General features: G+C 52.6%; 1 protein-coding gene across 3 annotated transcripts in view; it reads left to right on the top strand.

The window, feature by feature from the left end:
* Window positions 1-25,702, top strand: part of LOC100679497 (ETS-like protein pointed) — a 69,094-nt gene that overhangs the window by 34,811 nt on the left and 8,581 nt on the right. The window contains exons 1-4 of one of the 3 annotated variants that reach the window (XM_031929035.2): window positions 8,527-9,227; window positions 16,022-16,138; window positions 17,798-18,001; window positions 19,751-20,035. In XM_031929035.2, coding sequence (XP_031784895.1) covers window positions 9,089-9,227; window positions 16,022-16,138; window positions 17,798-18,001; window positions 19,751-20,035 — 745 coding nt within the window. In that variant the 5' untranslated portion in view covers window positions 8,527-9,088. Of the gene's footprint in view, window positions 1-8,526; window positions 9,228-16,021; window positions 16,139-17,797; window positions 18,002-19,750; window positions 20,036-25,702 lie in introns of those variants that run through there. The other 2 variants (XM_031929036.1, XM_031929034.2) reach the window with 2 other exon arrangements.

Consider the following 25,702-nt stretch of genomic DNA (forward strand, 5'->3'; position numbering starts at 1 on the left):
AAAACCATACACACACGCGCTTGTAAGTATTTACAGTGCGCACGAGGGGAAAACAACATCGACTCTCTCTCTCTCTCTCTCTCTCTCTCTCTCTCTCTCTCTCTCTCCAAACGGACAATTTCGTTCCACTTACTCATCTAAGCGATTTAGTAATTGCAGGAGGGGCAGGAATGAAAAAAAAATGAAAATGCTCGCGCGCCCCTTTCTGTTATAGCGCTGTACGCATAATGCGAGTATAGAGTACAGTCTCTCCCTCGTGAAGTCCGAGCTGCTGCACGAATTCTGGGTTACAGGTGCAGTGCGAGCGCGCGCGCGTGAGAATGCGCGCTCGTCGCAGATGCCTCCCTCGGCTTTTTTCCCTTATTGTCGTTTCGCATCGTAAAGTCCGCTGCTGCTTCGCTTTCGTCGCCTGAGAGCTATATGGCGTCTATGGAATCGACACGAGGGCGGATGGTCGAGGTGTAGGTATATTTGTCTACAGTTCTTGGACGTTGACTTGCCGCGTGGTGGCGTCGTTTCGTAACGCGCGTGAGAGAGAGAGAGAGAGAGAGAGAGAGAGAGAGAGAGAGAGAGAGAGAGAGAGAGAGAGAGAGAGAGAGGGCTAGGGTGCGCTAATTATAACGTCGAATTCGACTATTATGATACATCGGTTTATGCATTCCTTTGTGCTGCGAGGCGTTTGAATTTCCAGCACATAAGGCGTCAACTTCGAATTTACGTTCTCCGAATCAAATTCACCCGGACAGAACGCACGTGGAAACCCTATTTACAGAGCCTTTTACAGTGACGGCTGAGCAGCTCGAAATGAGTCTCTCCTTGAATCCGCCCCCGCGCGCACGTCAAAGATCCACTGGATCTAATTAAACGCGAATCCGCGCATCGGAGCAGGAGCAGCTTCTTTACGGCCAATCGAGCGTGTGCCGTACACGCGTACGCGACAAAGGGCTCTCTCCCGCGAGAGTGAGGCAACCAAGGGTGCGCGCAAGACCGTCTCGCGACTAATTAAAGAGCCCTGGGCTAGCGCGCGAGAACTCTGCTCTCTATGTTTGCGCGCCGACTTAATTATACGCCGCCGCCGATCATCGTCATCCCCCTTTGCGATCGAACGCCGCGGGCGATCACGCGCCGCCAGTCCGGATGATCCGCTAAACGCCTCTCGACTCGCGAACGCGAGTGCCGCGCGGCGGTACGTGTGTACTTCGTTATATAAGAAGACTCGCTCGTTTGTTGGCGCCTCGTATTTTTCGCCCGTGTTGTGCTTTGATTCAATCCCGAGAGCCTCGCGGATATAATGGGTATTATAAGCCCTTTATTGGGAAAACACATCGGGGAGCAGTATATAGAAGCGTGAGTGCTTTCCGAGAGCCGACTCGTGAATCTTATCAAAGACAAATATGTTCGCGAGCGAAAACATTTTTTTTCAATCGAAGCCGTATAACGCCGACGGTCTTACGCGCATGTATACCGGTGTGAGTTTTCCTGGGTCTGCGAGAATAGACAAAAGATTTTTTTTCCCGGCGAACCCTGAATAAGGCGTGAACCAGCGTTTCGCGCGTTTTCTTCCATTGTTTCGAGCTTTTTGAGGCTCGAGGCCAGACGTTATACAGTATAGTGCGCACACACACGCGCGTTACGAAGAGCAATTCTCGAAACAGTGCAGCAACAATCCAAGATTTCGAGTGAAAAAAGAAGACACACACGCGCGAGGCAAAATCCTTCCGAAGCAACGACTTTTTCGATTCGCCGAGGCCACGTCTCTCTCTCTCTCTCTCTCTCTCTCTCTCTCTCTCCACACATAACACTCGCGCTCGCGCGGCGATGACGCTGCTGGCACACACACAAACACATTCACAGAAGAGACCGAGAGAACGAAACGCGTGGGCAACGAAGCGTACTTCCACCTAGTGCGCTCTCCCTCGCTCGTGACCCCGCGCCCGCTCGCAACTCCTCGCGCGACACACTCCTCTCTTTTACTCATTTCGCGCTGTCTCCCACTATTTTCTATTCTCGGCGTCCGATATCCTGCGAAAGATGTAGCGCAAGCTCGCCGTACGGAATTCCCTCGTCGATTGCGACCGGGAGATAAGAATTGTGCGGTGAACGAAATTTTCAGCGTCGCGTCGTTTATGGAAATTGGCGTGGGAAAAAGCTAGGTGCGGTTATGCGAAATCGAACGTCGCCGTGAGAGTCGATCGCTCGAGTGTGTATCGAGTACTGATGGAGTGGACTAAAGAAAAAATAAGGCGAGGAACTCGCGCGCGCATCTTACGTAAAGGCGGCTCGCTCGGAAATTTCGAGCAAGCTATAGGTATAGCTATAAGACTCCACTGCGGATTGCGCACACGCACCAACACACGGAGCGACTCTCCACGTGTACACCTATACTCTTTCTCTCTGTCTCTCGCGGGCTTCGAGGTGTGCTCATGTAGATAAGCTCTGTTAATGACCGGACGCGAGCTCAGCCAGCCAGAACTCTCTCTCTCTCTCTCTCTCTCTCCTCTCTCGCGGCGGCAGCAAACTCCCGCGTAGGGACTACCATGCGCACTGTACACCTCGACGACGACGACGACGACCCTCGCGCCTCGCCTATGTAACCTCGCTCTCCTATTTTACCTTCAACCGCGCGAGCCTCACGCACGCGATCGGCACTGACGAAGATCCTCAGCTCTCTCTCTCTCTCTCTCTCTCTCTCTCTCTCTCTCGCGCGCGCGCGCGCGCGGAAATAATGCGCTGGGATACGAGGTCTATACATGCGTTCTTGGAAATTAATTTCGAGCCAGTGCCGATTATTCGTACGCGTACATTTTGAGCGTGTATATCGGACGAAAAGAGAGTGCGTGGTAGAATACGATCTCGGTCTCGCTCATGTGAGCCGCCAAATGGCTTTTACCGTTGCCGCGCACGGACTTTTTTTCGATTGTCCGTCTTTCCTGCCTCGCTGAGAACCCGCCGCGGCAATTAAAACGAAGCCGCAGGAATCACTGCAACGTACATATATAGGTACCTTTACGTATACGTTATAATAACCAGACCTCCCTCTGCCGCGCCGAATTTCGAGCGAGAGAGCGATACGAGGCTGCAGATTGCGCGGGAGTTTTTTGGGCCGATTTCGCACTCGTAAATAGAGAAAGATCGCGCCGATGATACGGCTCCGCGGACAAAAGACAGACAGCCGAGCTGTGTGCGCGCGCGGTCTCTGCGAGGGGAAGGTGTATATTTTTCTGGGCTCAAATTGCTTCATGCCTCGCTAGTTTCACCGGCGCGTTTTATATACCCAAGCACACACACGTGTACTCGCAGCGTTTACCACCGTCTGATTCTGTACTTTTATTTTTTGTTCTTCGTCATCGCGCGTTTTCATTCGCCTCTTTCAAGAGCGTAGGAAAATCGCGCGTTCGCAATTTTTCATTCATGAGTCGTTACGCCGCGCGCTGTTTGTTCTTCGCTTACTTAGAATGCCTGGCTGTATATTAGAGGGAATTATTAATAGAGACTGCTTTACTCTTGTGCTGATAATGATTGCTGGGAAATAAGCGCGTTTTTCGAATCAACGCAGCGAGATTGCTTCCATTGTGGTAATGGCGTTAAATGTTCGCGGTATAATCGTATTTATAATCGGAGTACGTAAGCTGCGAATGTAAGGAGAAATATTTTCAGAATTTTTGCAAAGCATGTGTATACACACGTAAAGCGTATTGTTATACGGAAAAAGTAAACGGAGTCGTTAACATTGAAACATAAATTTTAACAGTCGTATACGCTCCACACACACACGCGCGCGCGAAAATTCAAAGACAATGTCCCATTTAGCGACGACGACGCAGAAGGTCACACGCGCACACGTGTATATATACTCGCAGGCTCGACTCATTCTAGAAAGTACAAATCAGGGGGGCTTCGGTCCTTCCCCCCCCCCCTTTTTTTGCACAACACTCGGCAACACACAACTCTCCTCGCTCGCGCGTTACTGCGAAATAGAGAATTCGCGCGCTCGGCGGCAAGAATCCTGCAGGCCGTTGCGGCGGACTTTACGAGCGCAACACGCGGGGCTCATTAAAAATTACACAAACCATCGAATGATTTTTCAATGACTCGATGCTTGGTAGAGGTTTTAATGGTTATTCGTTCTGATGAATAACACACAGCGTTTTTAATAGCGAAACAATTTTGCGTAAACCATCGGCTATAAACACCTATATCTATATATAACTCTAGTATACCTAAGCAAACAAACGACGGATCGCGCGGAGGAAAGGCATTGATTAAACCCTGGCGGTTTCCTGCGCATCAGCGAGATCGACGCCGGCGATCTATCAATGAATCGCCGGCTCGTATGTGCCGCGCCGCACAATGAGCTTCATTAGTAAAATATCGCCGCGGTGTGTTATACGTGCGTGTACGCGCAACGACTCAATTAACGCGGCTCATGCGTATACCGCAGCGCATACAGGTTCTCATTAGTCGCCCGGCGCCTTTAGCGGTCCATTAAAAGGAGCCGCGGAAAGTCCGATCGAGTCTCTTGTATTTATCCGCTCAGCGCAGTTTGTATAGAGAAGCGAAAGAGAAATACGCGAATCTCGAAGGGGACCGGAAACGACCGGTTGTGTGTCCGCTGCTGAGATATTACGTATCGGCGCGCGCCTCTCGAGTTAGTGAATGGAAGCAGTAGCCGATATAGCCATAGTGCGGCGGGGAAGGGGGGAATAGTGCACAGTCGCGGTGTAGGCGTGTTCCCGGCGGGTCTATCGTGTGTCGCGCTCTCCGTACTCGCGCGCATACAAATGTTTTCTTTTGTACACGCGCTTTTCTCCGCCGCGCGCGATTTACGATTCTATTATGCTGCAGCCAGTGCAGCGGCAGCAGTAGCGGCGACGTCGTGTATATTTTGTACACCTGACGCGCCGCCGAGGACGAATAAGATTCCTCCGCGTCTCTCCCTCGCGCGAGGGGATCATTCTTTTCTCGGAAGCTGTAAATTCATTTTGCCCATGCAGCGGATGGGAACACGCCCTCGGATAGTGGTACACCATAGGCTGCGATGCTCGCGATTCACACTCCTTACCGCGTCTCTCTCTCTCTCTCTCTCTCTCTCTCTCTCTATCTCTCTCTCTCTCTCTCTCTCTCTCTCTCTCTCTCTCTCTCACTCTTTCGCGTGCATTAAACGAGTCGCTAGTAGCGCAGCATCCTCTCCGCTCATTTCCGTTGGAAACCTCCTCTTCCCGGTGACTTTTCTTCCTATTCCTGCAAGCATCAACGCGCTGTGATCGGTAGCTGATACTCCACCGCGTTATTGCAATAACGATCCTCCGTTTTTCCAACACCGGTGTAATGTATAATATAACGTCCTGTCTGAATTTTTCTACAAATCTCATTCTTGTGTAGAGAGAGATATCGAGAGAGTGGATTTCAAGTGCGCCTCGGGCCCAGTAGACGAATATCCGGATGGGAAATGAGGACGAAAGTGCGCGAGCGGTATATAACTTTTCCTTTGATTATTATATTATATTGTAACTCGTTTGACGCCTCGCGTTAGAGATAAGCCAGAGAGTGCGAGCCTCGCGGCGGAAATTGCGACGCGAGACGAGCGCGTCCGTACGTGCCTGCGTATATTATAACAATGCTCACTGCTCGCACGTATTGCAGCGTCGAGCGTAACCTTAGGATTTCATTGAAAAATTCGAGTTTCCATAGCCGCGGCTCGCGCAATTCATGAATCAACCTGCAGCCGACTTATGAATTGAGCAAACGCGCTGCACACGGTGAATTATCAGTCCCGGCGAATCTGCGGGCTCGCTCGCGAAAATGAAGAAACGAGAGAGAGCGAGAGAGAGAGAGAGAGAGAGAGAGAGAGAGAGAGAGAGAGAGAGAGAGACAATTGCGCGCAGCCGTTTCATTAATTAAACTGATAAAAGCGATTCCTATTATTCGCGCAAGATGCAGCTCGTGCGGAGAGCGAGTTTTTCAATGGCCTGCAGCGCGCTCGCCGGAAGTCGACGTAACTCATTCTTCCTTTTTGTTTTTCCACTTTCGCGTCGCTGTCCGTGTGCGAGTGTGATATTTCGAAAGCTCCGCACTATCGGGCTGAATTATACAGGCCCAAAGTTTCGTTGACACACGTGTATAGTGGAAAGACGCCGTAGCGCGGTCGTGTTATTATTAGGCGACGTTCATTCAAAAATGCCCGAGTCCATTCATCGCTCGCGCGGGTTCATTCATCCGCAGCGCGGAGTGTGCGCAGTGGTCTGCACGCGATTAAATCTCCGGCTTCCTCGCACATCTTATCGCATCTGACTCCCGAGCGCGGAAGCAGCGCGTCTAGCCTCCGTGATCTCGAGCGAGAGAGAGAGAGAGAGAGAGAGAGAGACCGGATGTCGTGCGCCAACAGCAGGTGAGTTAGTCGCCGTTCTTCTCTCTCTCTCTCTCTCTCTCACTCTCTCGCGGAGGAAGTGACGCCGATACACACACACACACACACACACGTGTGCGCAGCTCGCAAAGTTTTATACGCGCGTTCTCACGCTCTCCTCCCATTCTCACCCTCCTCATGCTCGCTCGAGCTGCAGCTAAGGCCCCGATGGCGTGCTGCAGGCGTAAGTTTATTCGGTGTACAGTTTCGTTATACATTTAGAGAGCGAAGAAAATTCGAGAATAGAAACTGCAGAAAGTACGGTCCAACGCGCGTATTCTATACTTGTATACCTCGATCCGCGGCGTTCGATCTCTCTGCAGCAGCGGCAGCTTCGCACGCGTCGGCTTCCTAGTCGTAATAAATACCGCTAAAAAAGTACGGCAAAAACCTGCTCGGCCTCGGGCGTAGTCGGCCGCTCTCTGTCTCTCTCTCTCTCTCTCTCTCTCTCTCTCTCTCTCTCTCTCTCTCTCTCTCTCTCTCTCTCTCTCTTCCTATACTCGTTGCTCGCTCGCTCGCCCGCTCGCAGATACCACCTGTGGATCGCGAGCTTATTATACTGTACCAGCCGCGCGTGTGCTTCTTTTGCTCCTCTCCGCCGCTGCTGGTTTCTCGCGTTAATGGGCGCGAGCCTCCTGCTCCTTTTGCGCTTAATTCCTCCGTATATTATGTACACCGCTTGCTCGGCGCAGCCCTCGGCGTCAAGCGCTTCTCGTAATAAAGTAGAGGGAGCGACTGCGCAGTAATATAGATACATGGCTAGGATCGGCTTTGTCCTCGCGTGCGCGCGCCAGCGCCAAGGATACACTTATCTGCGGAAGATGTCGAGGCTACTGCAGAGTGCAGCGACGTTCTGTAATGCGAATCATTAGGCTTCTTCGTATAGCCGCTTGTATTATGTATATATTTACGGCTGATACGGAGATTATACACACCGGGGATCCTCGGATTCGCTCCCTTTGTAACGCGCCTGTCTTATATACTCACCCGGGGCTACCGCGCGCTTTTATATTTTACTCCATTACACGCCGCACGACGCATGATTACACGCGCGCGAGAATCAATTTACCAGCGATGCCCCCCCCCCCGCCCCCCGCTCGATGTGCGTATACATTCATTCATCGAATCCTAACGCGGCATCCTCTATACTCTGGTATTCGTATAGGATCGAGAAACAGTGAATGAAAGCTGCGGCGATCTACACTCGAGAAAACGGCGCAATCGCCGGATCCGTCACGAATGAATGAACCCGTAGCTCACGGAGGCTGTATAGACACTCGAGAGCAGCTCTCGCGGAAAAAAGAAAGAGGTGTGTATATATAGTATACCGTATAGCGCAGGCATCGCGCCAACATCGGCGCTCAGGGCATTTCATTCATAAAACGAACGCTCGCTCTCGGGACTATATACCCATGCGCGGTGGAGAGGGAGCGAGAGAAGCAAGACTCGCGGCGGCCGTTATTATACGCTCTCCTCCTCCTCTTTGCGCCGCGCGAGAGAACGTTACGTGCAGTTGCGGACTTTTCTCTCTCTCTCTCTCTCTCTCTCTCTCTCTCTCTCTCGCTCCCACTCCTCTTTCTCCGATGCCTGCGTGTGTGTCCGTGCGCAGCGCGATGTACGAGCTGCAGTACGTAACACAGGTATACGCCTCCCCCCAGTGCGTGTGCACGACGTCGTAGTGTGCGCGCGAGTGCGTAATGAGCCCAAGCACACGGGGCAAGTCAGCCGTGACTCGCCGAGGTCTTACCCGCGACTACTTTGCTCTGCATTGTTCTTTAATGGGCCAATTTTCTTCTCCGCGTAGTTTTTGGTCGTCAGCGCGGTAGAGCTTTCTGTCGCCGGGGCTTTTTCAAACTGAGCAAAGTTTCGTCGACCCCGAAATCCTCGCCACTCGCGAATCGCGGCTCTACTGCGGAGAAGGCGGAGAAGAAGCGGGAGCGTAGAAACAGCAGAGCAGCAGCAGCAGCAGCAGCAGCAGCAGAAGAAGGGGTACGGACACGTATAGAGAGGAGTCATCTCTCGCTTCTATACGTATACCCGCACGTCCGCGCGCCGCCGGTGTATTTTCGGTCGAGCGCGCGCCCATTCAGTAAACGGCTCTCCGCTCGCCGGTGAGGATCTCACTCTCTCGCAGCGCCGAAATTCACGCGCTGCAGCATCATCGACGATTCGCTCTCGTTCGAGCGTCGGAGGACTCACTTTCCGAGTTTCCCCCTCCTCACTCGGCTCGCCGACTGTGTACACCGCGTCGCACGCACGCGGTGCACTGGCTCGCGTGCTGCTGCTGCCGTTTCTCTCTCCTCGGTTCGCGCGACTCGCAGCAGCAGCAGCAGCAGCAGCGAGTTTACCTGCGGCATCGGCGACGTTCGGACTGATTTCTACGGCATCGAGTGCAGTGAAAATCTGGATGTGTGCGTGAGGTGCCCGATGGCTGGAGCGTCTCCTCGGCTGCTTTCGGATGGAGCCGATCACGGCGCTACCAGGCTACAACCGCGCCGAGTCTAGAATGAGACTCGAAGGCGGATAACGGCGCGTCCCGCGCTATCGTGCGCTGTGATACGTACACTCTTTGTTCGTGCCACCAGTGTATAGAGAGAGAGAGAGAGAGAGAGAGAGAGAGAGAGAGAGAGAGAGAGAGAGAGAGAGAGAGAGAGAGAGAGAGACAGACAGATATAGTGGTTTATGAATCGTGCCGCGCAGAGACTCATGTACGTGGACTACGGGACGACGGCGGCCGAGGCAGCAGTGGCAGCAGCGGCGCACGCCGGCATGGGAATCAAGGCCATGAAGCCCTTTGGCAGACCCAGAGGTAGCCTCCTAGGTGCGAGACCGCTGTTCTTTTCTCACCGCCGATTTCCCGCGATCGGCTGTGTACATTAAAACAACAAACGTGAAAAAAACAAACCGGTCCCTCTCTTTCGTATTCGCGAAAAGACATCAGCGGAGCGGACAAAAGCGCGAAAGAAACCGTAAAAGCGTAAAACGAGCCTCGCGCGCACAAAGAGCCCATATACCCATAATGAGAAAACCTCGCTGGCTTTTTGCATGCCGAACGCGCGTGTTACGCTCGCCCCGCCCCCTCTCTCTACATACGCGGACAATTAAAAATATATATGCCTGAAAGTAATGGCTTTTCATGCACTCCTGCCCGATACGCGTCGTAGCGGAATGTACGCATATACTTCGCCACTTGTCCGCATAGCGGAGTCCTCTCCTCTATTGTGCATTAGATGCCGATTTTCCGTGTTATACATGTGCGCGCGTATATGTATGCAATATAAATGTGCAGTACAAAGCGGAGCAGAGAGAGTCGAGCGAGGGACGAGCCGGTGACATCTGGCGGAGAGTTGCGCAACCCCCTCGTGCGGACTTGTGTTATGTGCTCGAGCGTTTCCGATTTATCGCAGATTTCTTTCGTCCATCCCCGACGATTCTCGCACTCGCTCCGATTTCGGAGACGCATACTCCGGCTGATAGCTATGCGAACAATCGCTTTCGCGCGTGAATCACGCCTCCGCCCGAAGAAAGCATCCCCAAACAAGCCAACAAAAGTACAATCAAGCGAATGAGAAAAGAAGAGAAAAAATGATATATACATCTATATGGAGCAGCACACACAAAACATCAAACGCCGCGAGCCGCTTGCTTGCTTGCTTGCTTGCTTGCTTGCTTGCTTGCGGCCATTGCCGGGAGCGTAATCAAGAAATAATAGTCCTCAATTTACGTACATGCGCGTAATTCAAGGATAAAAGAAACTTTCGAACGTGAACCCGCAGAACGCGCGCGAGCAGGACTGACAATGAAGCCAAAAGTCGTATGGCGATGGTAGACGAGTGGGAGAGAGAGAGAGAGAGAGAGAGAGAGAGAGAGGGACGACGACGCCCGGGCGAAATGGCAGCTGCCGCCGAGGCGTAATCAGTGCGCCATGCTAGTGGAATACACTGCGCGGCTCGCGATAATACACACAAAAGCCCGCGCGCTCAGAAAGAGAGAGAAAGAGAGACGAAAATACGGGGCACAGAAGGAGAGAGGACGATTGTTTCCTCGTTAGCGCGTATGCCTGCAGTCTTTCGTCCGAGCTCTCCCGGGGGAATATCAATGAAAATATCGGCTGGTACATTATCCAGCCGAGATTGGTCCTCGCGGTATTATTAAATCAATTCACTTTTGCTCCAGCGCTCTTTCCGAGTATAGCGCTCCGTTGTTTTGTGCCCGCGACCGGTGACGAAGCGCCGAGATAAAGCGCGCTTTGTTATCTCTCGCTCGGAAAAAAAGAACGAACGAAACAAGTGGAGAAAACACGCGCGTACGGAGAAAAGGGAAAACCCATCGGCCAGTCCTTTATCTCCTCTGCGATAGCGATGTACTGTATTGTTATTACGCTATGGAAGAAAGCACAGGCCTAAATTTCCGAAAACGGGGCGTACTTTCCCGTAACATCCGCGCTGATGTCCGTCAAGTCGCTTGCCCCTCTTTATCAATGGACGCAGGGCCGCCGCGCGACTGTTTCAGCGAGATAATGACGCTGCTTGTGCGGCGATAACTCTTCGCTCGGCTCGCGCGCACGCCTACTCCGTATACACAACGAGACGGAGCTCGGTTTTTTCCTCTCGTGCGGGGCCCGCCGCCGATGCTGGATGACGACGGTCTATGCGTGTGTATAATCGATTCCACGGAAAGTGCACAGATATAGAGCCTCGAATGCATGCTAGCGTCGGGAGCGGCCGTAAAGCGCGCTGCGGAAAATCACACGTTTCCGCGCGCCGCGAGAAAAATCAGCGTCCCCGGCAGCAGCAGCAGCAGCAGCAGCAGCAGCAGCACTAAAACCTTAATTAAAAGCGCCCGTCGCTTTACGGCCTAATAATGAGAACGTCTTCACCCGCTCTCGGCGCAGCAGCCGCGAATTGGCCCATAAAGATGATTTACCTCGCTCGCGCGAAAAATCCTTGGAAGCAGCTCTTCTCTTTCCTTCTTCTGATGCGTTTGCCACAACGCGCGCGCTGATGATGTGCATTATAGTTGGTAGGCGCGCGTGTCGTGCTCGTTGATCGCGATAAAGTCGGGAAAAATAAGTCGCTTATACGAGCCTGTGCGTAGGCGGAAAATAATTGAATATTAAATTTATGATTTATTCTTTCTGTCTATCGCGCGGCAAAAAGAGACATTATTACTATATATGTGTGTACAGCGCGCGGGTCGCCGCTGCGTATTAAGCGAATGTGTGGACAGCGGACTCGGGGACGTGGTCAAATTACAGGTCATTAAAAAGATTGAAGCGAATTAAGTGTATGTACATCGTGCCGGGCCTAGGAAAGAAGGAGAGAAGAAGGAGAAGAGCTGCGACGGCCAATTGCTAGAAAAGCTGAAAACAAGAAGATGTATGATATGCCCTTCGACTCACCTTAGTGGTCGGTAATTTTTTCTCTTCCACACGTGAAATTAGCCACACACGAGGTTATCGTGACGATTTCGCGGAAAAACGAGGCTGGATATCTCAGGCGTATTCTGCGTAGAACGCACAAGCGCAAAGTCGGGTTCATCGGCTCGATGTATAGGTACTGCAGGGGAGGCTCGGCGCGTATAACGTGGCATACATTAAGAGTCGGCAGCGGCGACAGGTGCAACGGGTACGTATACACGCGCACGCAGAGTCGATGTTTCGATACGCCTTCCATATGCCGAATCGAGGCGAGGATGAATTTTTGGTAGTATACTGCGGCGCATACGGATACACGACTCGATATACTCTAAATTATTAATGAAGAAAATACTCGCCTCAATTGCGGACTCGAACAGAAAGGGCTTTTAAAGAGAAATGAAGTCACAGACGGTACAGTAACCCCAGCGCACGCACAGAAGTGCAGCGGGCCGATCGTACACGCACGGCAGGGATAAAAGTCAAGCGGCGTGATTAATGCTCCGAAATGAGCAGGCACACAGTCGCAACAGGTGCACAGGCCAGCGCGCGTTGACAATGCCCGCAACAGGTAACTACGTCTCGTGTGTATAGTAGGGGACGCTTGCGATGTCTATAGGTAATGCGCACGCAGTGAAAGGGCTGAAAACGGCCTTTCTCCGCTCAATTTCTAACGCATTCTCGGGGGGTGTATTTACCTTTGTGCACGCGTTCCCATACAGGGGTAAATACGCGCAGTTATAATGAGAATGTGTATATTACACGGACAGCTTTTCGTGTAAATCTCTCTCTCTCTCTCTCTCTCTCTCTCTCTCTCTCTCTCTCTCTCTCTCTCTCTCTCTTTCGCGGAAAAATAACATGTTTATCAGCTGAAACCCGCGTTTTTTGTATAGTATATAGAGCTTCGCAATCCGAGCCAGAGGACTTTCTCGTCTGCGCAAATACTGGCTTTTAATTTGAGTTTTACAATCCAAGCTAGCGTTGAATATGAATTTTCGGGCAAACAAGGGCTCGCAGTTGTCGGTAGAGAGCTTCTATAATATACTCCTCGCGCGATATAATCAAGCTCGGACAGCCGCGCGTGAATCGACGCTTCGAGACGCGAAGAGCGAGGTGTACTATTTTAAACGAGAAGGAGTGTGTAGGTTGGCCAGTAGCAGCAGCAGCACGTGCTACGCGTCCGTTAAGCTCATTTACTGCCCCGCATATGACACGCGCGCGTAATTTTCTTCTCTCGCTTTTTCTCAGCTCCCTCTTTGAGCGCTCTCGTCGGCCTGCACGAAATGTATTGCGGAGATGACGACCAAGGCGGGTAATTCGTTTCTTCATATTCTCCTCTATACGTATACGCTGCTGTAATCGCAGCGTTTGGAGGTGTATAAAACGGTGCTTTTCGTCACGGTTATTGACACGGAAAGTTTCCGCGCTTCAAAACATCGCAGAGTCTACTCGTCTAAACCGACGCGTGTATAGTTGCTCAGCCTAAAAATAAACGCTCTCTCTCTCTCTCTCTCTCTCTCTCTCTCTCTCTCTCGTCTATACGCCGACTCTTTTGACATCATTCCCTCTCTAAATACCTCGCTATAGCCTGGTATACGTATACGTAGAATCCGAACAGTGCAATTACGCGCTTCTGCGGAATAAAGAAAGAAAACGAATAGCCGTATACGTTTATCGAACCGCGAGGAGCGTACACACAATCATGTATATAACGAGCACAAAGCCGGGATGCAAATTTATGTAGAGCAGCGCTCGACGAGAAGCGGGGTTAGGTGTCGCAGTCTGACCCGAGCTTCGTTCGGGTCAGCCGATAGCGCGCATTAGCATCAGTCCAATATAAATCCGATAACCATGTGCACATCGATCGCGACGAACGTGTATCTCTCTCTCTCTCTCTCTCTCTCTCTCTCTCTCTCTCTCTCTCTCTCTCTCTCTCTCTCTCTCTCTCTCTCTCTCTCTCTCTCTCTGTCTCGAGAGCGGTGTATGCTCATTATGCTAAGTGCGTCATTCGTGTGTGCCGCTCTCGAGTACGCCGAGACTCGCTCGAGTGTCCACTAATTTCGACGACTTTTGTCTCCTCTCGTATACAGATATTGAAATTACTCCCGATCCCGTGTCGATATATGCTAAACGCTATGAAGCTTCGTTTTTCTTATGGACGCGACCCTTGAGACTGCGTCATGCATGTTTCATTGCTCTCTTCTCCACGTCATTTGCAAAATTCGAAATGTTCGACGAAATTACAACAGCGCTATAAATAAACTCCATCGAGTATAAAGCGGCTGCTCCCCCTATTCTTTCTCGCAGCTTGTCGCTTCGGCATACACACACACACACACACACACACCCACATACACATTTATACCCAGAGTGGCGTCGTACGGCGCGGAGAATACAATTTCACAAGGCTCGTTATGTACCGTTGACCGGCGAGGTTTCATCGCGCGCGCGGGACCATTGTTTTGCGATTTGAATTTCTCTCGCCGGCAGGGGACACGAGGCGCGCGTTTATAAGTATATCGCTCGCAATATTCCTACCATCGGCGCTGCAGTAATCCAGTCGTGCACTCTGAACCGAAGGAAAAAATTAAATCAATTACAGAAACTTCCATGCCTGCACAGCCGGGGAATTTTAACGAACGGAGCAGTCCGCGCCGCACGCGATTTATCGGACTCGAGTATAATTAAATGCGATGTCGCGCGCGCGCACACACACACACACACACACGTGTTTGTGTGTGGCGGCGAGGAAAAAAAATAAACGCGTAGCTAGACGATAGCGATAAATCGCTATCGCCTACTCGTGAAAGCAGTGTGCCGTTGAGGATATAGAGAGAGATATCTCGTCGTCAACGCCATTGTCCGTCGTCGCGTACGCGCGTCCTGTATAAGCCTATATAAAAGGGTTATATATACTTTTTCCCAAACGGCGCTGATTTGCATTGAATGAATTTCTAATTCCTTTTTTGTATACTCTCCAAGCGAGCTGCCGGAATTAGCATGTTCATTGACGTCCGATACGCACGCACATGTACTCTTCTACCGTACAACACCGTAGCGAGTTTGTGATTGTCCTTGTTTGGTCATACATTCCCCAGCTCGCGATAATCATCCCGAAGAATATTTCAGAACATATCGGGCCCCTCTCGACTTTCCGCATAGTCTCGTCCGCGGCGAGGCGTAACGCAAGGACACACTGCGCACCTGCCCTCTCGCGATCCTATTTGCGCGACGCGATGCTATCAGATAGGCCGCGCGGCATAACCGCCCCTGCGCCCGCGCGCAACATTGCAGCACACACTTGTAGTCTCCGTGCGCGCGTCAGGTGCGGGCGGCTGGCCGGTATATAAGCACCGTGTGAGAATCGCCATTAAGCCGGCTTCTCACACGCGAGCTACTGCTCTCTCTCTCTCTCTCTCTCTCTCTCTCTCTCTCTCTCTCTCTCTCTCTCCCTCTCTTCGCGAACGGGACACTCCCGTCTTTTGGCCCGTCGCGCGGCGCGCGTACTGTGCACCTTGCAACCCCTTGGTCGCGCTCCGCTGCTGCCGGCGCTGCTCATCGAAAATGCGCGGACACATAACAAAGGGAGCGCGTGGGAGGGGTATACCGCATCAGTCCCCGGGAATGCCCGGCTTTCACGGATTACACGTCGCGCATGCGACGTCGATGCTATACACGATTGTAACACGTGCGATTGCGCGCGGCCTGATGGGTCAACGACATTTTGGACTTGATCTCTCCCGAGAGCAGCGTCGCGGAGGGTAATTAGCACGCGCGGATAATGGCCGAGAAGAGGAAACGGCTCGTTTTGTTTCGAGAGTGATTCTTCTTTTTTTCCGCGCGCCACGAAAATCGCGATGGCCTTGCGCGATTGTTGCTCTTCGAAGATCGGGGCTTTAGGCAGAGTCAATTAAAAAGCTTTGTCCGTATGCTAAAGTCGGAAAAAGTCACTTTTTCCCACACACGCAGGCATGTTCGAGAGAAGCGGAGGTGCGGGCATTATATGCGCGCGCGGCTCTCGTCGTCCCCTGCGTACAACGCACGAAACAACGCATTATTTCCCAAATGCGAATCGCTCGAGCGAGTCGAAAAAGTTATACGCGCTAAACGCTCTATTTCATTCTACATATAACGTATATCCATCAGTATTACATATAGGCAGTATACTAAAGAATGGTGTTTCTCCCTTTCTGTTACAGATATCCCGGCGCAAGTGCCGCCGCTTACGCCCGGAACCAACAAGAAGATGACCGAGGCCTTGAAGGCCTCCTTCGCATCGTGGGAAAAGGAACAAATTCGCTTGAATATAACCAAAGGTCAGTCTACGCTCTTTTATATATATATATATATATATATATATATATATATATATATATATATATATATATATATATATATATATATATATATTCGAATCGCGCTTGCAACATCAAGCTTGAGTAACAACGAACACACGGCGCGTTTGGCAAGAGAGAAAAACGCACGGCTAATTAAATTCCCAGCCTAATAATACTCATTCCGAGCGCGAAATTGCCTCGGACGCGAGCAACACCAGACTCTCGATCAAAATCCACGCGCGATATCGATCGCGCGACCTGTCTCTCTCCGTCTCCCATATACCAGCACATATCATTACGCCGATAAGCCGCGGTTCTTTCATCTATCTCGCGTGCAGTACACCTGCGCGCGCGCGTAAAAGCGGTCACTCCGATGCATATAACGCCCGAGCGCGCGTAAATAGCACTTGTCGCGCACTTTCATCTATGGAAAAAGAATCGTGTGTGCGAGCCGCGGCGAGGTTCACGGAGAGGTCATCCGGCGAGAGAGAGAGAGAGAGAGAGAGAGAGAGAGAGAGAGAGGGAGGTGTCTCTCTCGCGGCGGGGCCTGTTCGAGGGCATTTAGACCGGAAGCAGCGTCACACCCGCCTGGCTCTGAATGCGCATACCGGATGTGTGTGGCATCGGCTCCCCATCACAGGCGTCGTCGTGTCTCTCTCTCTCTCCTGGCTCTTTCGTGCGAGCTCGCGACGTTGAGCGCTTCGAAGATACAGGCCCCGGAAGAGCGGAGTTGATCCGGGCCGAGTGTAACCTGTGCCCCTGTCTACGCGCGCGCTGCTCTTGGCCGATTAAACGAGCGCGTCGAGATTCGCGCGCGCCATTGTACATGCCTTTGTTCTCGTACGCGGAGCCAAAAATCGGCGGCACGTCAAAATCTGAGGCCGAAAAAGCGAAGGAAAAGGAGGAGAGGGCCAAACAAAAGAGTCTGTTAACAGAGAGCCAACAAGAATCAAGCCGAGCAAACACGCTCATCGCGATCTTCAAATATCGGCGCGCTTTGATCCTCTGTCCCTCTCTCTTTTCCTCCTGCAGCCATTAGAAGCAGCGTATACGCCTGTGTAGTCGCACCTTTCTTCCTCGATGTGTTTGCTCGGCGAGCTGAACCTCGCGTCCGTGACCGCGACGCCCGGCCCACGGCGACGAGCTGGATATAAATATATTCGATCCTCGCGACTACGTACAGCAGAGTCCTTCGAAATTCATTCATCGCGCACGCGCCGCGCATCAGGCGAGATTTACCAAACGATGCGTGCTCAAGTGTGCGCGAGTACTCAGGGATCGAGAACTTTTGGCTATGCCAATATTTTCGTACAAGCCACTTAAGTGCCGCCCGTGTTTGGCCCACTCTCGGCGCGCTCGATCGAACGTGAAAAGAAAGAGAGAACGGACGAGAAGTAGGTATGCGACATGTAAATGCGAGGACAATGCGCGCGCGCGCGCGCGTCAACATGGGCGTACGTGTACACTGTACAGCCGCGCACCTTGTCTTCATTCAATGAAGTACACGTCTCTGACATCACTGTTTCGCCTAATGGGCCTCGCTCTATCGGCGACTCTACCGACGTACACAGAATCGGAGACAATATTATATTATGTACTTCGCAACTGAACCGTGCGTTATTGTGATCGTGCTTTCAGATCCACGGCAATGGTCGGAATCGGCGGTGGCGAACTGGCTGCAGTGGGCCATCCGTGAGTTCTCCCTCGAGGGAGTGGCCATGCAGTCCTGGCAGCACATGACCGGTAAGCAGATCTGCGCCATGGGCAAGGAGTCCTTCCTGGCGCGCGCCCCTGCCTTCATGGGCGACATCCTCTGGGAACACCTCGAGATACTCCAGAAAGGTACGTCGATATATTATAATTCCAATGCCAATGTATAGAATAAAACGCGTCGATGACGAGAACGCTTATACGCAGGCGTTTGTAGAAAAAGCTTTCCGTGCCCCGATGGGCACCGCAAGTGAAACGCGCTGACGGAGAAAAAGCGAAAGAAAACGCGAGCAGCAGCGAAAAGGGAAACGTAAGAGAGGAAGCTCCATCGGGGAAGAATAGAGAAAAAGACGCGCGTTCGACGGTGCACAACATCCTGCTGCGTGTGACTCGGTGAAAATAGCGATCAGATTTCCGTAAAATCGCGATATCTCATCGCCGCCGCTCTGCAACAGGTAGTCGATCGGACGCGCGCTCACAATGCGAGCATTCAATCGGCGCCTGCTCTCCTACTCGGCTTTTTGTGCGGCCCCGTATATTGCTCGCCCTCGATCAGGGAGAAAAGAACAAGAGCCGCATAGAAATCAGCTGGCAGTCCGGAAACGCTGCCGGCATAATGGGACAGATATATTATATAGCGTTTCGTTGCAGCGTATACATAGCGTATATTACCGGGCCACTAGCACTCGGTCCTGCGTTCCCTCCGTATTTACAGTGTGTTATTTACGGTGTCTCGATGCTCACGTGCGCTCACGCAAATCTCTCCGCGTGGGCCTTTTTCTCCGGCGGATCAATGAAACGGTTTACGCGCTCGCGCGCTACTGTTTGCCCATTGACAAAGTGCTTCGAGTGCCGGCTCTATAATAGAGTGTCTACCGTTCGTTGCAGCGCTCTTATGGGGAAATTCTCTCTCAAATTTTTTCCAACGGAACTTTTACGCGGGAAGTGCCGCACTCGACCTTTTTCCTCGAGAGCGAAACAATACCCGCGAGCACATTGTCTAGAGACAAATTTGTCTACTATTCACGGCGCTAAAAGTTTTGATAGCGCGACCGACGTCGGTGATCATTTCGCAAAAGGTCGAAAGCCAGAGAGCACGAGCTCAGGGCGGCGGAAAGTCGCTTTCCAAAGATCAGCGGCGAATAAAAAGAAACGTCACCATCGAGCGAGAACAGAACCTCGCACCGGATCTGAAGAAAAGCAGGAAGCGCGTTAGGTTCGGACGGGGGAAAAAATCGGCACGAAAAAAAAATAATCGCGAATCGCCGCCGCGACTCCGCTCGCCCGCGTATACACGGGACATTTTCCAATCTTCGACTATGCCGCAGCCGCGTGCGTTATAACGAAAGTGTAATTGGACTCGGAGGCTAATGGCCGCGCGGGCGCGTTTTGCAACTGCTACTGCCGCGCGAGTAGCCGAGATTCCGATCTCTTTGTTCGCCGCGAGTTCTCTCGCTGCACGCATGCGAAACGCCCCCTCGCTGCATCGCTTCGCGGCGGAATCTTATCTGCAGAGCCGATGGGTTCATCGGAGAGAGAGAGAGAGAGAGAGAGAGAGAGAGAGAGAGAAAGACCCGCCGCGATAAAAATTAATATTAGCGCGAGGAGAAAAGGCCCCGCTCTCGCTTTTTTTTCATCGCCGCGCGGAATACGACCGATGCTGCTTTATGGAGCGCGAGGCTCGCGCTGTGTATACTCGTTGTGAAAAATTACCGAGCCATTGTTCAGAGAGTTCTCTCGTTGCGGGCTGCTCGTGACTCGGTTACGGTGAGAGCGGCGGCTGCGGGCGTTTTTCAACTCCGTATACAAACCAAAAATCGTCATCGACGCGTGTTCAGCGGCAGTCTAAGAACAATATATTAATTTTCATGCACCTTCCAGACGTGGATCTCGAAAAGGCCTCGCTGGAGAACATGCCGGCGAACCTGTACGAGAGCGTCTGCGTGCCGGACTTGGGCGAGTTCCTGGGCTACCAGGCGAGCGCCAGCACGACCCCGGCGGCCAGCGACAGCAAGGTCCCCGTCGGCAACTCGAGCGGCTCGACCGCGACTCGATCACCGGCTCCTGCAGCCGCGGCAGCAACAGCACCGGCGGCGAACCCAAGCGCGATATCGGCGCCGTCGCCGATCGCCGTGCCCATGGGCCCGCGACAGTTCCACAACGACGGTGAGTGTCCCTCTACCTATACTCTACTCTACTCAATCCCTCAGTTTATTACCCGATTTTACGAGCTTCTTATGCAGATTTCGATGCCCGATTGTTTGTTCTGCCATTATAATATCCATTTCTCGATTTAATTGCGCTCGGTGATCGCTCGCGCGAGTAATCGCGTTATTTGGCCAACAGAGCGGTTGCTAAACTCGCGCGAAAGCCGCGAGAGAGAGAGAGAGAGAGAGAGAGAGAGAGAGAGAGAGAGAGAGAGAGAGAGAGAGAGCGGTGGAGCCAGGCGCAATTGAACTGTCTTTTCCTCGGCGCATCTCTGCGACAAAAATATCGCTGCAGGCTGCTAGAGAGCGGCTCGTTTCCTCGATTGTAATGCAAACGGCAGTAGGTATATACAGCCGAGGTTTCTCATTGTTACGTCAAGCGGACTGCCACCAGCGCTGGAGAGTCGATAGCATCTAATTCTGCCGAGTGCGGAATACGCGTGTGTATAGTGTATATACTGCAGTTGCGGCTCGACTCGAAGCGCGCGCGCGCGCGCGCGCAGGTTGCGTTATACGCGCAACTCTCTCGCGGGGCCCCTCATTATTACCCTCTCGTTTGTCTCCTTCTGTATATACAGCTACACAGCGAGCTACCGAGACGATGGTAGTCTAGTGCGCGCAGTCATTCATTCATGAAACTACATTATAAAACGTTTCGGTTTTGACTTATCGAAGGAAGAAGTTCTCTGCTATGCTTATTTCATGAACGCAAGTAATCGATAACGGAACCTCGGCTTCTCGGAACGAAGCCCACTCGCAGAATGAATGAAGCGGAGTCTGAACAGCTCGTTACTTCGCATTCGATATACTGTAATGATACGCTCTTCAATTCGCTCATAAAAATAACTAATCACGAGCGATGCACGATGTATGCGCGCATTAGCTTTAAAAGCCTCTACACGAGAAACCTCTCCGCGGCTCGCCAATTTCACCGGTTCCAAAAAGAGGAGAGAAGGAAGGGAACAACGACGATTAGCCGCACGAAAAAATCTTACGTCACAGCTCGTGGCGCATCAGCGGCAGCAGTGACCGTGGACGCTTTGGTGAACGAGGGAAAGCCCCTGGCGTGCCTCGCTTCGATGCGGACTCTATATATATATATATATATATATAACTCGTAATTTTCGTGATCTGCGAGCGCTGTCAGCGCCGTCGATCTGCCGCGCGAGCGTTGCGCCAGCGTTTCATCGCGTATTGCGCGGCGGATCTGATATATATGCACTCGCTTTTGGTTTAATAACGGATGCGATGTCCGTGTGCCGTCCATTGGGCAACGCTATCCGCGAAAATATATCGAGGCTGCGTATCTATCTAGCCGCAGCGTTAACATAGTATAGCGTTAATAAGACACGCGCGCGCGCGCGACATACGAGTCGCATAATAGATTTCAGCTGTATTATTCATTGTGTCGCGGCGCTTGTATTCCACGCGGCGTCTCGCTCCACGTGTCGATTTTATAATAATTTCACGAGGACATATCGAGCTGATATATATTTGAGTCCGAATTTCGCATTCGGCGAATGTGCCTCGATCGCCCTCGGGTTATTATATTGCGTGTACTCATACGTCGTTGGTTCGCAATAGCAGCCGAATCGCGTATCTCTCGAGTAGGGCGATAAAAATAGTCTTATAATTTAGAATAATTAGAAAAGCGATCGTCAACGCGCAAGCGTTTTCTTTATTCATCACCTGTTTGTCTTCGAACATACAACACGGAAAAAAGCGCTGTAGCTCATCGACGGCGTCAACGACATAACATTAATACACAATTATAAACCGCGCGCATGTCAACGTACGGCTCTCGTTCGACAAGGTCAACACAGAGAGAGAGAGAGAGAGAGAGAGAGAGAGAGAGAGAGAGAGAGAGAGAGAGAGAGAGAGAGCGAGAGAGAGAGAGAGAGAGAGAGAGAGAGAGAGAGAGCGAGAGAGAGAGAGAGAGAGAGAGAGAGAGAGAGCGGGGGTTAAGCGCACTGGTCCCTCGCACATACATCTATACATAATAATACAACGACGTCACGTAGCGGAGCCCGCGCAGGAACAATATATAATAATAAGCGGCGAGCGAGCGAGCGAGAAGGATGCCGGTACAGAGCTTGGCCAAAAAAGGAGCGTGGAGTGACGCCACGCGTCGCGCGCTTTATGGACGCGCGCGCAAGTATATAAATTCGTTCCCCGAGCTGCCTACCGATCGGCCAGACGCCGAGTGTGGCGATGCATTTTGATGACAGTGACGACGACGACGACGACGACGGCGATTCAATCGCGAGGAATTCGCTGATTTCTTCTTGAGAAAGGTGTATAGAAGCAGCAGTTGTTCGCCGCTCTCAAGGAGATTCGCGGACATCTGTCACTGGCATAGACCCATCCCCTCGCGTCATACAGGCGCTCGATATCGAGTTCTCCTCCAAGGTGAGCGTACCCTCGAGGAGATAGGAGAAAGGGAGGAGTGGCGCGCGCAGATAATGCGGGATGGAAAAAACTGCTTTTCCCCGCGACAATGGCCGGCGAAATGCAGTCAGGGGAGGAGCACTCGAGCGGAGAAAGAGAGACACTGCTTTATCTGCAGCGAGCGAGAGGGGCGAGTATATATCGAGAGACAGGTCCCCACCCCCCGGCTTCCGGTTGTAACGCGAGAGCTTTCGGCTGGCCCGAGAGCGAGCTAACGACCGGATCGGCTCCTCTCTGCACGCACACTCACTCACTGCGCCGATGTATTCCAAAGATTCTCCAGCGACGACCGATGTTATAATGTACTATACTATATATCAACACACGCACACACACTCGCTGGCTTTTCCGAGTGTAGCTCGCGCGGCGAAATCGCCTCAATGAAATTACCCCCCACATCCGGATGCGAGGAATAAAAACGAGGAGACGCGAGCCTAATGTGATTCACCGTATCAGAAAGTTTGAGGCGCGTTAAACGCCGCTCGTTATAAGGTGTGGGTGTCGCGCGCAAGGGCAATTCAGTAGAGCTCCTCGGATGAATCGAGCTCCATATGCGTTACACTGCGCGCACTACTACTGCCAGTGCAGCGCAGCGTAGATGTATATACATGAGAGCGGACGAGGGAGCCGCGTGCGCGTCTTATGAATGAAACGCGCGCGCGCGCGCGCGAGTTTTTCTCGGCTGACCTTGGATGCGTTCGTATATACGTATGTACCCGCGCATTATCGACAGCTCTCGTCGTCGTCGTGGCGGCTCTCGGGTGACGGCGGCGTATTATATGCAGCCCTTCCGCGAGAGCACACAATGCGCTGCTTCTTTAGCGATTTGTATTCGATCGGGGTACCGTATCGTACCTATAGGCGCAGTTTTTTGTCGCTCGGCGAATTCGGCGAAAGATGAATGGCGAGTGAAAAGTCGCCTTACTCATCTCACGTGCCATCTCTCGCCGAAACGATCCGATGTGCCATTGTTCCTCGCCGCCGAAATTTCGCCTGCGCGTACGCGAGATATGGAGGATTCTCCCAACGCTGCTGCTGCACAGTAGCAACAGCCGCGAGAGTACGTGTATGTGTACGTAAGAACCTATATACGATGAGAGACGGGTCGAGGAGAGGGGGCCAGCGTTTCCGGCCTCTTCGGTATCACGTGCGAGCCAGCGCGCCTCGTCCCTCTCGACATCCGGTCTCTCTTTCTCTATCTCCCCTCTCCTTCGCTCATTCTCTCTCGCTCGCCGTTATACGCGCGCACACTCGAGAGAGGGCCCTGCGGCTCTCAAAAATAGGCTATATAGGCCCATCGCGTATACTTATGTACATGCGCGCGGCTTCCTCCGATCCACGCGCCCGCGTGGGCGACCACCTTGTGCTCCCGCGTGTTTTTTTTTCCTTTCTATGTCGCGCAGCCGAAAAATTGTTGCTTCCGCCTGATGCTGCAGCCGCGCGCGCTCCGTATCCTCCCTCGCCTTACTCCAGTTTCCAACGATCCTCTTACTCTCTCTGTTTTTTTCTCCTCTCTCTCTCTCTCTCTCTCTCTCTCTCTCTCTCTCTCTCTCTCTCTCTCTCGAGGGGCTGCACCGATTTCCACTCCTCGGTTTTTCCGTTGGGATCTCGGCCGCGCGGCGTATTTTTCTACGATTAATTTAACGAATCGAGGATCGCGGCTGTACGGCCGTTTACTCGTGTACTGGCGCGCGACCGGATGTTCCTCGGCGGGGAGAGGGAGAAAGGAGCGGATCGCGTATATAATTGAAGGATGACTATAAAAGCTCGGCTAGAAGGAGAGCATACTGCAACGCGATAATTATGTAGGTTATAGCGGGTTCGGGAATTCAGGATGAATCACACAGCCCGGATAACGCAATCGCGTGTGCGGATCGGTAACGAAAAAATTCGGCGTGAACTGATAATGAGCGAAGAAACAAGGAAGCGATTTCCAGGAGAGAAGGGCGACATTAACGAAGAGGAAGAAGACGAGCACAATGAGAAAACGGCCGATCTGGAGAGAAAAAGGGCAGCAGCAGGTGGTTATAGTTTAAGGATCTACGGGGGCGTTCGCGTTACCCCTCCCGCGGCGATCTTCCGGCACGTCAGCCCCACCGTCCCCCCCCCCCTCCCCCCCCCCTCTCTCTCTCTCTCGCGCTCGCACCTACACACGAGTCATCGCTCAACTCCCTCTACCACTACTGTGCAGCGCTGTATAGACGGCGAAGCTCGTGCCCGGCAAACTAAGCAGCGGCGGCAGCAGCAGCCGAGCGAGACGGGAAATACGTGTGTGCGTGCGCGCAACAGCAGTAGCGAGAAGGGTGGGGCTGCAGAGAGGAGCTCGCGCGCGAGAACGGGGGAAAGGAAGTAGAGGGAAGTGGCAACGGCGGCGGTGGTGGCGGCGAGACTAGCTCGCTCTCTGTCTCGGCGACTGTGTGTACTCACTCGGCAGCGGAAACGCTCCGCGGCTCGCTCAGCAGTGACACGCGTGCTCCTCGCCCCGCGCGTCAAGTGCGGCTCCGAGGATACCTTAACTCGCGCTCCTGTACATAGACCCGGTGCAGACTAGTTTTTCTCCACCTCATGTAATATAATTATAAACAAGTTACGTTATTAAGGGAAACAGTGCTTCAGAGAATCGACGTCTTCTTCCCCATCGGCGCATCGTATCGCGTACCGCTATACTGTGCCAGCGAGTAGTGTGTTGTTGTTAACGTGCGAGTTTGCAGTGCTGCGTTGATTTTCCTCCGCGAGTGCGAGTATGACCTAGTCGGCCAGAACCTGCCGGGCGCGAGATAGCGAATTGCGCGCGTGCCAGTGTGCGGCAGTACTTACAGCGCAAGAGTGCATATCCGCTCGACGAGTGCTGCAGCATGCGGACGCTCGTCGGACAGTCCTGACCGCCCCCGGAAAGTGCTCCAGCGAGTTGCAGCGGCGAAGAGAAAGCGCAGATGAGGTAGCCGCCGCCGCATCAGCGATAAGCAGACAAAAAAACGGGTCTCCTGCAGGGACAGAGTGTCGAGGCGCGAGCCGAAGAAACGGGGCGAAGCGGTCCCGAGGAGCACGGCGCCACGGCGGGCGTCGCGAGCGTCGAGACGTCGGGCTCGCGGCCAGCGGCGCCGGGAACCGCGACGACGAGCGCGATCTCGCCGGCCGCAGCCGCTGTGCACCAGGCCTACAGCGCCAGTCTCCACCA

Source organism: Nasonia vitripennis, chromosome 4 (genome assembly GCF_009193385.2).
Source record: "Nasonia vitripennis strain AsymCx chromosome 4, Nvit_psr_1.1, whole genome shotgun sequence".
Taxonomy (NCBI): domain Eukaryota; kingdom Metazoa; phylum Arthropoda; class Insecta; order Hymenoptera; family Pteromalidae; genus Nasonia; species Nasonia vitripennis.